Below are 12,873 nucleotides of genomic sequence, written 5' to 3' on the forward strand. Positions count from 1 at the left end.
ACGTGGGATGGGATTTATCATTTTTATTATTGTTGCTTTCCTTTCCATGTATCAAATTTTGGAACTTGTGGTGTGGAGCCCTTTTGTTGTCTTTGAACTATGATGTTGAATTATGTTAAGGCCTTTAATGCCATAGACTATTGTTGGAGGTTCATGAAGTTATGGATTTTGAAAACTATTCCGTTGCTATGTTTTCATATATAATAAGTTGAATTGATTAAATAGTTTTATTTTCTATTTAAGAACTTTTGAAATGACATGTAGCATGCCCGTTGTGGAATTACTCTGATGTATATTGCTATTTAATTGCTTTTGGGTAACGGGGTGTTACAAAGACTAGACAACATATAATTAGAAATTAGAATATTAGAAATAAATCCTTAAAAAAAACATTAGAAATAGTTAGGTAGTACCTTTATCAGAAAAGATGGTAGAAACTAATCAAATAGTACAGAGAATATATCAAATAGAGGAGAGTAAAATCACTGAAGGTATGAGAAAACTTAGAAAAACTATTAGAGAAATTATCAAAAAAGATATATAAATTAATGAATTAAAGAAAAACATGATTTTTGATAAAATACATTCTTTGATTCATGTAACATACTCCAATTAGAAGGATAATACTTTTGTTGGTGTTGAATATGATTTAATTAAATAAATATCAAAGATGAATTATTTTGATTATTTATGATTTAATTAATTAAAAAATTAATCAAATTAATTACTTTTTTGTTACATAATTAAATGAATTACTTAGTACTAAACTAGATTAACTCTAACAAGATCATTATTTTTTTGAAAGAAATAACATTTTCAATATGCATTAATCAAAGTTTCTAAATGATTGAGATTGTTTTACCATGATGGTTAATCTTTTCAACACTTCATTTAAATCAATAAATCCCCACCACAATATTATCTTCCCACTCACAAGAGTCACGATAACCCCTCCCAACCCAAAAGATCAAAGAAACATGACAATAAAATATTGAATTAAATAACAAAATCTAATCCAAACTTAGTAGTTTCATTTGTTTAATCACCATATAGAGAATCCAAACAAAACATGTCAGATCGGTCCAATGACTTCAATTAACGGCTCTTTTACTGGTTATACCATGTGAACCATCGCAACGGTCACATTTCAGTTTCTCAAACGCTCCAAAACTTCCTATATTCTATAAATTCCCAATACCAACATTTCTCAACAGACACATTTATTTTTCCACAACACAAACACGACCACTTACAATTCTTTCCAACGTTGTTATTGCTACAATTTTCCGACACACTCACTAACCCATTGTTTCATTCATCCTCGTATTTTCCAAATCCTCAAAAACTTCAAAAATGAATAAGTTGTTTTCACTCTTTGTACTTTCAATGTTATTTACAGTTTTGTTTGCACAGAATGCTCCGGCTTCTTCTCCTAAGTCATCGGTTACGGCGAAACCACCGTCTTCCGTTTCAGTTTCTCCGACAAATTCTCCGGCATCCCCTGCAAAGTCTCCAACTTTATCTCCGCCTTCACAAACTCCGGCGGTTTCTCCATCTGGGTCTGCGTCTACCCCACCGCCGGCAACATCCCCACCGGCGAAGTCTCCGGCTGTTCAGCCACCGTCTTCGGTTTCACCAGCAATCAGTCCTTCCAACAATGTGTCTTCCACACCACCGGTTTCATCTCCGGCGAGTTCTCCACCAACTGCAGCGGTGTCTCCGGTGAGTAGTCCGGTCGAGGCTCCATCGGTTTCATCTCCACCAGAGGCTTCTTCTGCAGGCATTCCTTCAAGTTCGGCTACTCCGGCAGATGCACCAGCGGCGACACTTCCTTCAAGTAAATCCCCTGGAACTTCGCCGGCGAGTTCTTCGCCAGAGACTTCACAGGGTCCTGCTGCTGCAGATGATTCGGGTTCAAGGTCAAGTTTCGGGGCTCCGGTTGTTTTGAGCGGTTTGGCTCTTTGGATATCGTTGTCTTTCTGAGGCATTTGCAATTTTTGTAATTTTATGTCATTTTCTTTTTGTGTCGGCATTTTTTAAATTATTATTATTTGTTTTATCTCCTCATTGATGGATAAATAATTTATTGTTAATTATTTTAACTTTTTAGTTAGAATACCGGTCGACGGTCGTTATTTCTACTTACTTTTATTGTTTGGTTTCATAAAAAAAAACTATTGGTTTTTAATTCATAAATATGGGCTTGACAAAAAGAGGGTTTCTTTTTTACAAATAGACAAAAAAAGTTAACAATTATAAAAAAACAGGATGATTAAAAAAAAATAGAGAGAATGTATTTAAAGAAATGTTGGTCTAAAATAGTTTTAGACAGAAAATCAATAAAAATCCACTATTTCCTCTCTTGTAAGCGTAGTTAGAAGTTAATAATAAGAATAAATGAAAATACTCATATTTCATTTGATGTCCATTAATTAAGCAAAAACAACTAATTTTTTGATATTTAATAACTTTACACATCCCTTTTAAGTGAGGGGACACTTAACAATGTGACGATTTTGTGGTGCTCAGATGTGTAAATATGGATGGAAATAGTGTTATTTGAACATCTATTTGCTTGACAACCAAATAGACAATCATATTTTTACAAGGAAAAAAATGTATTGGCACAAAAATCAAAATAATAGAAAAAGAACGTAAAAAAATAATGTGAGTATGAAAGAGAAAATTGTTATAAAATGGTTGTACAAATATCATTTCTCATATGAATGATACTCTAACTATCTCAACCCTCTTCTATTCAAGAGGTTATGTGGTATTGAAATCTTTTTCATTTTTGTAAAGACATATATGACTCCACACACAATATTTTACACTAACAACAATATTTTCATATAATGTCATCAATTTTAAAATACTCTGGCAAAATAAAGTAAATTGGAGGCATGTGAAAGACATATTTTAACAATCATCAAGAATACTATTGTTAACTGTTAATACGTATACTACCAAGTTGATGATTTTAACAAACAATTGGATCCACTATTTTGAGTCTACAGTATATCCACAAGTTTTATAATCCTCTGCCACCACACATCGATTATATTTGTATGTCATTTTCACAATATCAATCAAAATCAGTTACTCCTATCACAACTATAATTTATAAATTTGACCACAATATACAATACAAGTTTACAAAATTCAAGATATATACAAAATTTTCCCTTCAAAAAATAATTTATACAAATTTTAAATCTTTATACGGATATTTCTTAGCTAACATACACGGCGAAAGGTACGTATACTCTAGTTTTTAATTTGAATGCTAAAAGGGTAGTTTGAAGTGTCACCAACATATCTTCCACATTCTTGTTTAAGGATTGAAACAAGAAAACTTTCAGAGGTAATAGGCGTCACCTACATTTATTGTTTTTTTTTTGTTAATGTGGTAACATATACAATGTCACATTCACCAAAATAAATTGAGGTACCTTTTACCTATTTGATTCAGAAATATTGTAGTTGGCCTTTGCCAATTACATGATTCAACAAATCATCACCAGCAAATAGAAATTTTCATTTGAACTTCACTTACAACTTTTCTAACCTCAAACCATACAAGAAGTATGACTAATGACTAAAAATGTCTATATAATAATCTCACATTCTCAACTTCATATTCAACTTCATCCTTTTCAATTGCTTAACCACAAAAAACACTTAATATGGGAGCCTACATAGAAAATTTTGAAGAGAATGAGCACATTTTTTGTAGCCAATATTCTCCAGTTCCGGTACCTGAAAATGTCACATTGCCGGAATTTGTGCTCCAAAATGCTGAATTATATGGTGATAAGGTTGCATTTGTGGATGCTGAGAGTGGAAAAGGGGTGACTTATAATGAGGTTGTGAGGGATATACATAGATTTTCAAAGGCTTTAAGGTCTCTTGGTTTGAGAAAAGGGAATGTTGTGATTGTTGTACTTCCAAATATTGTAGAGTATGCTATTATTGCTTTGGGAATCATGGATTCTGGTTGTGTGTTCTCAGGAGCTAATCCAGCTTCACATACATCTGAAATTAAGAAACAAGTTGAGTCTGCTGATGCCAAATTAATTGTCACAAATAGCTCAAGCCATGAAAAGGTAACTCCTTCAAAATCATGATGAATCATGTTTTTTCTTATGCCTTTTTATATACAATTTTGCTTTAAATATATATTTATTCTTTTCAAATAAGCTATGAAGCACGGACATTTCTTAGATTAGGTATGTACGGTGTCGGACACGTGCTATAATCACACTGAATTATATGATTTTTTCAAATTATTAGCGGTGTCGACGTGTCCGTGTCCGTATCCGTGCTTCATAGCAAATAAGTCATTGAGCTAACATTTGAGACTTCATGAACTGAAAATGATACAGGTGAAAAGTCTAGGGCTACCTGTTATTGTCCTAGGAGATGACAATGTGGAAGATGCTATGAACTGGAACAAACTTCTTGAAGCAGGAGATAGGGCAGGGAATGATTTAAAGAAGGAACCAATTCACCAAAATGACCTTTGTGCCATGCCATTTTCATCAGGCACAACAGGAATGTCAAAGGGTGTAATGCTTACACATAGAAACCTAGTAGCAAATCTTTGTTCTACACTTTTTGGTGTAACACCAGAAATGATTGGTCAAGTCACCACATTAGGGTTAATTCCCTTTTTTCACATTTATGGCATCACTGGAATATGTTGTGCTACTATTAGGAATAAAGGGAAAGTAGTGGTGATGGGAAAATATGATTTGAAAACATTTTTGAATGCCTTGATTACACATGAAGTCACATTTGCACCTATTGTTCCACCTATTATTCTTGGATTGGTTAAAAATCCTATTGTTGATCAATTTGATCTTAGTAAGCTTAAACTTCAAGCCATTATGACTGCTGCTGCACCACTTGCACCTGAATTACTTAATTCCTTTGAACATAAGTTCCCTGGTGTTATTGTCCAAGAGGTTATCACTTTCATCCTTCTATAGTATTGTTAGTTCAATTAAAGACTTTTTTAGGGTTTGTGAAAATATTTTCTTAAACTACTACATAGTTAAAGACTTTTTTAGATTTTTTTTATAGTATGTGTTTCTGGAGGGTAACCTTGGCGCAACTAGTAAAGTTGTTGTCATGTAAAGGTCTTGGAAACAGCCTTCATGGATCCTGCGTATGCGGGAACTTTAGTGCACCGGGTTGCCCTTTGCTCTTTTATGTGTTTCTAAAGTGCTAGTTTTTTCTTTTGCAGGCATATGGACTAACTGAGCATAGCTGCATTACACTTACATATGCACAAAAATTATCTGGAAGTACACATAAAAATTCGGTTGGTTTCATCCTTCCGAATTTGGAAGTCAAGTTTATTGATCCTGAAACAGGAAGATCCCTCCCAAGGAACACACCAGGGGAACTTTGTGTGAGAAGCCAATGTGTAATGCAAGGTAATCTATGAGTAAAATTATTTATGATAATATATTTTTTAGACAAATGTTCATGGTTAATTTGATAGGCCGAGGCGAAAATTATTAACGGCAATACCACTGGACTACACCTTCGGAGACTTATGATAAATGTACTATAAACTCTTTGTTTTTAATAGGTTATTATAAACAAGTGGATGAGACTGCTCAGACTATTGACAAAAATGGATGGCTTCACACTGGTGACATAGGATTCATAGATGATGAAGAAAATGTTTTCATTGTTGATCGAATTAAGGAATTGATCAAATACAAAGGCTTCCAAGTAAGTTCTTGATGTTAAATTTTTATTGTAACATGGAACAAAACATTATTTGTGGAACATAATTGCAAGGTCTTAGCTAGTAAGTTCTGTTTTGTCAAATTTAGACAACATGTAACATTCTTGCATTACCTACACATTCATGCATTACCAATTTATCAAATAAAGGTTAACTTGGTCAAAACTCCTAGATTAATATGCATCTATAAGTCTGAGGAATCTTCTGCTCAAGAATAGGCTAAAATTAGTTTATGTTTTTTCTTTTTTGAATGCAGGTTGCTCCTGCAGAGTTAGAGGCTATTTTGCTGTCTCATTCCTCAGTTGAAGATGCAGCTGTTGTACCGTAAGTAACCGCGGCAATCATTTTTGTTATTCTTTTTAATATACCGGCAGTGTAAAAGGTTCTACATATACACAGATCACGACCAATCATATGTGCGATTTTAGAAATAGTTACGAATAAAATCAGACATTTTTAATCGACAGTCTATATGAATTAAATCTTGTAAGATTTCAACTATTTACAATCTTATGTTATTTTGTGCAATGATTGTTCAGATTACCAGATGAAGAAGCAGGGGAAATCCCAGCTGCAAGTGTTGTTTTGAGCAAAGGTGCAAAAGAGAGTGAAGAGGATATTATGAACTATGTTGCATCAAATGCTGCTCATTACAAGAAAGTGAGAGTGGTTCACTTTGTGGAAGCTATACCAAAATCACCTTCTGGTAAAATAATGAGAAGGCTTGTCAAAGAGAAGATGGTGGAAAAGATTAAGGAAAATAATTCCCTAACAAAATCTAACAAATTTTAAAATCATTAGCAAATAATGTAATGTGCTTTAATGGTTCATATGTCACCATCTAGGTCATGAGTATTAATTTACATGTTTGTTATTTTAGTATATGTTTAAATTGGTGTTTGAGAATAAAATTTGATAATTATATTTGTGTCCTTGTTGGTATGCTTGATTTGTCCTTTTTATGTTTTGTTTTGTTTAACCATTGAGATATTCAAATTAAGCTATCAAGCACCTTATAAGTCATTATTAAAATTTAGAATATGATTTTAGGTGCAGCAATGAACAATAAAGTTACCATTTGGAGCAAGCTAAGAAACGTGTATGATAATAATATTTTGTGGCATTGTCATGAAATGGTAAGAAAAAAATGCACATTCTATGGAATTGGATTTCAGTGTTATCAATTGTCATTTTCAATATTTTCGGTGAAAGTTCATTTAACAAGTTAAAATAACATTTCCCTCTCAAACAAAAAAGGTTAATATGTGTCGATATAAAATTTCTTATGTATATAAAAAATAAAAATGGACATACTCTAGCTATGTGAGCATTGAAACAATACATAAAGAGCTAGCTAGTGTGTCCTTTTTTTTGTGTGTGACGAAAAGTGTAGCAAAGTTATCATGTGTATTGTGTCAAACAAATTGTTTAATTGTTTTGAAGAAAAGCAAATTGTTTAATTGTGTATCATATTTTTTAAAGAGAATATATAATTTTTTTTGAAAAAAAAAGAAGAAAATATCATTATTTTTTTGAACAAACAAAAATGGATTATATTAACACTGACAAAAAAGTCTCCTCAGCGCAAGACGTACCAAAGAGACTACTAAATTTACAAACAGTCAGTCAAAGAGAAACCACAAATCAGCCGATGTCCAAACATATAAGGGGACCTGACCACCACATATGAGTAACCAAAAACAAAATTGGCATTTTTAACCTTCAGCCACCGCAGAGAATATGACTTTACTTTATCTAGTAACTGATAAATAGAACTTTTTTGATTCTTAATTAATCTGTTATTACGTTCATTCCACACGACCCAAACACACCAAAGTCATTTAAGCTGTAGGAAAGAACGCCGTGATTTTAGACCATCTGTGTAATAAATAAATTGAGTGAAATGATCTGAAATAACATAAGTGGCTGCCCCATCAAAGCCAATCCACGCCCACACCAACGGCCAAAGAGAGCCGAAGGTTCTGCACGTTAGGAACAAGTGTTGAGCATCCTCAACATGACCACAACCAGCCACGCACCATCACGCCTCTGTAGAGATGACACCTCGAGTCGCCAAGTTTGATTTTGTTGGCAATATATCACGAAGCAGCCTCCACGCAAAAATAGAGACCTTCAAAGGGACTTGATTATGCCAAATTAATTCCATATTTGAGTGCACTGATGCATGCTACTTGGATGCCAGCATGTCATAAACATCATGAACAGAATAACCCCTTGTCGGGTCCAGATGCCACTGCCACATATCCGAAGAAGTAGCCTGCAAAGAAACTTCATGTAGTAATATCCTACACTCCTCCTCCCACGTCCACAAACTACGGCGCCACCTCCACACCTCCCCCCATCTCCCAACCCAACATAAACATTCCTAACCTAACTGTGACTGCTTTGTTCTAGACCAAATCGTATAGACGACGAAATCGCTCACGGAAAGAAACGCCATCGCACCAACAATCACGCCAAATAGAAGTGTCTACCCCATCCCTCACCCTCCACGACACACACTCCACAAACCACCCTTGTTAGGTCATATATACCTATGTTCGTAGAGAAACTAAATAATATTGTTATGTTATGTGTGTACCTATGTTTGTACAGAAATTAAATAGTTAGGTCATGTGCACCTATGTTCGTACACTAACTAAATAAAATAGATGAAGTGAATCTCACTTGTAAAATTTATAACGTTGATACTCGCCTCCCTTGTCTATACTCTATACCCAAATCACTCTCACACACAAAATATTCCTAACTTAATCAATTGATTCCTCATCACATATTTAATATCTTTTTTGTAGAAAAACACAAGCCATGGTTTTCTTATTGCTACGCAAGACTTGGTGTTAATTAAAAAGAAAGAACATGGGAAACCCCCAAGTAACTAGTAAGTGTAACGTAAATCATAATCACAGATTCATAAGTCATGTTTTGTAACCAAATCATGGAGAAAAATGAAGACACAAAATGAGAAGAAAATATTGTCGGTGGTTCATTTTTCTAACAACATCATCACATGGCAAATCTTGTTTAACATAACCACCTTAATTTGTACTTCCAAGAGTGTCCAAGATTACCCCTTCCATTAAATTTATTTACAATCAAGCCTCCCATAATCAACGGCAGATATTTGGTACTACGTGACAAAATCATTCTTGGTCAGCAATCCACGAGGCATATGATTAGACCTTTAACTAGAAGTGCCAATTCATTTTTCCTTTTTAAACCCACAAGAAAAGTATACCTTTTCACTTTACAGTGTGTGATTATTGATTCAGTTCTTATGATATGGTTTTAGTATATGCTAATTGCACGTTGCATCACAGTTTGTGATTATGCGATTCCTAATTTCTCAAATAGAATATATGCATGTACAAGCAAACAATTTTGAAGACAAAACCTATACCAAGCAAGCAATTTTCAATACGCCAGCATCCAGCACCATGCCAGTATTTACCTTCCTTATCAGTATTCTTTATCGCCGTAAACTATAAACAGTTGTTTGTGAAAAGGGGATTATCTAGTCATAACTAAGAAAACACGTTACTAAATGTCTAAATCAATCAATTAGTACTATAATTTAATTTTAGTCTTTCTCCAAAGAAACAAGAAAGAGACGCTGCACATGTCACGTGTTATGCTCCCAACGTTAATCAGTCCCTCCGAATGTTAATCAAATCAGTCCCTCTATTAACTTGATATGTTAATGGAGGTGACATGTATTGTTAACCTCTCACAAGACTTGTCATGTCATGTCACGCAAACAAGATTAATTTTGACAAAATTGACAAAGTTTCCAAAGATCAAATTGATTGATTTACAGAAAATCCAAACTCACTTATGGAGAAAAATAACTGTTACCCAAGGTCTCTTTCTTCCCAAAATCTACAAAATTGGAACCCTTATTTTATCATTTGTCATTAGAGTTCAAAATTCTCAAAATTTCTTCCATTAATTGATGACAATCTTCTTCCCCAATTCAAAAAACTTCAAAACCTAATTTTTTGATTGAATTCAAAATCCAAAAATCTCCAAAAATTGTTCAAGCTTTGGTGTTCAGAAATGATGGGTGGTATGCATATGAGCAAAAACAGCTATAATAGCCGGCCTAAGAAAAGTGGCAATGAAGAGGTTTGGAGGGCAAGGTTGATGGACAAAGTTGACTCTGTATGAAGTGAGTTTAGGTTGATTAAATATTTGATAGTCATAATTTGCTTGTTTGAATTGTTAAACATGTTACTGTATTGTATTAGGTATGTGTATTATTGTAATGAAAAGAGGTTGAAGATGAATTAATGCAACCTTTCTGTCAAAATATTTCCATCAAATTAGTCCTTAAATTATTTGCCTAAGTATCAAACCGATCCCTACATTATATAAAAATACCATCAAATTAGTACTTAAATTTTTTAAACTGATGTCAATGTGATCCTTGGTGCATATATGTGCATAATAAAGTAAAAAAAAAGTAAAGAAACACAATTTGATCCTTGATTATACCATCAAATAAGTCGTAATTCAGTCATTACACTACAAGTGCAGGAATATTACATACGCAAAAAGAAACCCAACAAGGGGCATTAACTATGGGGCATAATTTAAACAAGTCAAACAATTACATTTTTCAAAAGCATAAATTTAATCAGGCATCAAGCATCACTTCTTTGAAAATCAGGCATCGGTCCCTAAATTATTACAGTTACTATCAAATCAATCCTTAAAAGAGGGGTAAAAGAGGAAAAACAAAAAAAATGAAAGTGAAAAGTTAAAACTGAAATTTGTAATGTTTTCATCAAATTGGTCCTTGTACGTGGCTGACTAGATGACACATGGACATCACAACACAAAATGTAGGACGACACGTTAGCCTCACTAACGGAGGGATTGGACGGAGGGATGAATTTGATGGACGTTTGTTAAATTCAGAGACTAATTTGATATTTCAAAAAAGGAGGACGAATTTGGTCGGCCCTTGCAAATTCAAGGACAAATTTGGGTATTTACTCTACGTTTTTATTTTGTATTCCAATAGTGCAATCGACACTATCTTAAAAAATAAAAACTATCAACGCTACGTTGGTCCAAGTGATAAAAGACTTAAATCTCGTAATCATATGGTTAGAGGTTCAATTTCTTGCTCATGCATATGGAAAAAATCATATTAAAAGGAAGAATTCATCTTGTGTGTCTCACAAATTCTCCGATAGAGATTCATCACAACTAAACGATGGTGAAAACTTCGTAACAAATCATATAAGTAAAATCAATTATGAAGTAAAAACAATTCATCTTAAAAGTAACAACATTTCAAAATCAATTTTATATCTTTAAAATAAATTTTATCGTCTTTAAAAGTGGTATCAAACACACCATTAATCATTTAAATTTCTAAAAATGTAAAAAAAAATTAAATGTAAAATCACATAATCATCTTATCACCAAGTAAACTAGTAAACTAATAAAAACAAGTTTGAGAATAAAAATGACTAAACTAAAATACATGTTTTTGTTTTTTAAAAATAAGCTTTTTGGCCAATAATAAACTAGTAAAGTTATGTAATAAAAAAAGGTAAATGCATGACGCTGGTTAAGCAATCAAAATAAGTAATTTTTTTCTTCTTCATAAAAAATAGTGTAATTATTGCTTAATTAAAAGTCAAAACTTATATATTCAAGGTAAATTTTTTATTTATAGTCTTTTATTTATAGTGCCAGTCACTGATTAGTAAGAGCCATAAAAAAACTTTAATAGCAATTTTGTTTTGACCCTTAAACATCATGAACTTGCGATCATGACCTCCTCAAAAAACAATAACAATTCAGCCACTAAATACATTTACTTTCTTTTTTGAAGTGAGATTTTCCTTTTTTGATAGAGTTCACAATTTTGCTTGAAATGTTTAATGAAGTATTTCACAATTTAGTTACGACACACTGTCTTTAAAAGAAAGGGTTAATTAAATTTTTGCTCTCTATAAATATTTACAGTTTTGTTTTTAGTCCCTATAAATAAATCACACTTTTTAGTCTCTACAAAATTTTCTGTTAGTGTTTTTAGTCCCTGCTAAATTAAAATTTGCTTAATTATACTTAAACTTCTAAATTTTTGAAAGATTTTTTATATACATGTTCATAACATCGTAAGACACTCTATTATAATTTTTTTTAGTTTTCTAACATGTAATGAATTAAATATGAATTTTTCTAAAAGCCAAATTTTCAAGATTATATTAATGAAAATTTGGACATAATAATAAAATTTTAAGTTACTTTTTTTGCGGAGGAACTTTGTATAATATTCTAAGTAAGTATGTGAAAAATATATTACAAATTTAAAAGTTTAAGTACAATTAAGCAAATTTTAATTATAAAAGGAATAAAAGTATGTGTTGATCCCTATTAAATTGAAATTTGTTTAATTATACTTAAACTTTTATATTTTTAAATTAAGAACATTATAATAATCTCTTCCTTAAAAAAAAACATTATAATATTCTCTTTTATAAAAAATTAGAATTTTTTAACATGTAATGAATTAAATATAATTTTTTTTAAAACGCCAAAAATTCAAGATAAAACTAACGAAAATTTGGACCTAAAAATAAAATTTTGAGCTAATTTATTCTGGCGGAACCTTTTATAATGTTTTAAACAAGTATGTAAAAAATCATTAAAAAATTTAAAATTTTAAGCATAATTAAAAAAAATTTAATTTAACAGGGATTAAAAACACTAACGGAAAATTTTGTAGGGACTAAAAAGTGTGATTTATTTTTATAGGGCTAAAAACAAAACTGCAGATATTTATAGGGATCAAAAACTTAATTAACCGTAAAAGAAATTTAATAATATCCACAAGTCCTAGCTCAACTGGAAAAATGCCTAAATTGTTAGGCCAGATGTCATGACTGGAGTTCGAACCCCGATACCTCCACTTATGTGTGTGAGTTTACAATGACGTTGTCATTTCGTCTATCTAAAAAAAATAAAAATTAATAATAATAACACTCTAACTAAAATTTGTCTTCAATGGCACAATCCGTAATAATCTCAAACCCCAAACCCCATTCTATTTAACACTTCAATCACTACTTCTG

At 32.1% G+C, this 12,873-nt stretch overlaps 2 protein-coding genes across 2 annotated transcripts; both read left to right on the forward strand.

Annotated features, from left to right (window-relative positions):
• Positions 1-1,353: 1,353 nt before the first annotated feature.
• Positions 1,354-1,983, forward strand: LOC25490722 (leucine-rich repeat extensin-like protein 5). The gene has a single exon (XM_013604601.3). The coding sequence runs from the start codon at positions 1,354-1,356 to the stop codon at positions 1,981-1,983; it is 630 nt and encodes a 209-aa protein (XP_013460055.1).
• Positions 1,984-3,224: 1,241 nt separating this feature from the next.
• LOC25490723 (4-coumarate--CoA ligase-like 1) lies at positions 3,225-6,693 on the forward strand. The gene is made up of 6 exons (XM_013604602.3): positions 3,225-4,106; positions 4,386-4,967; positions 5,249-5,441; positions 5,600-5,745; positions 6,018-6,085; positions 6,301-6,693. Exons 1-6 carry the CDS (start codon positions 3,687-3,689, stop codon positions 6,551-6,553), a joined length of 1,662 nt encoding a protein of 553 aa, XP_013460056.1. The 5' UTR covers positions 3,225-3,686; the 3' UTR covers positions 6,554-6,693.
• Positions 6,694-12,873: the final 6,180 nt, after the last annotated feature.

Source organism: Medicago truncatula, chromosome 3 (assembly GCF_003473485.1).
Source record: "Medicago truncatula cultivar Jemalong A17 chromosome 3, MtrunA17r5.0-ANR, whole genome shotgun sequence".
In the NCBI taxonomy this organism is placed as follows: domain Eukaryota; kingdom Viridiplantae; phylum Streptophyta; class Magnoliopsida; order Fabales; family Fabaceae; genus Medicago; species Medicago truncatula.

Excerpts from the sequence above, each read along its gene's own strand:
- LOC25490723 (XM_013604602.3), top strand. The coding sequence starts at position 3,687 with ATGGGAGCCTACATAGAAAATTTTGAAGAGAATGAGCACATTTTTTGT. Across the intron at positions 4,107-4,385 it reads ATAGCTCAAGCCATGAAAAG|GTGAAAAGTCTAGGGCTACC; the intron begins GTAACTCCTTCA and ends AAAATGATACAG. Across the intron at positions 5,442-5,599 it reads AAGCCAATGTGTAATGCAAG|GTTATTATAAACAAGTGGAT; the intron begins GTAATCTATGAG and ends TGTTTTTAATAG.
- LOC25490722 (XM_013604601.3), top strand. The coding sequence starts at position 1,354 with ATGAATAAGTTGTTTTCACTCTTTGTACTTTCAATGTTATTTACAGTT.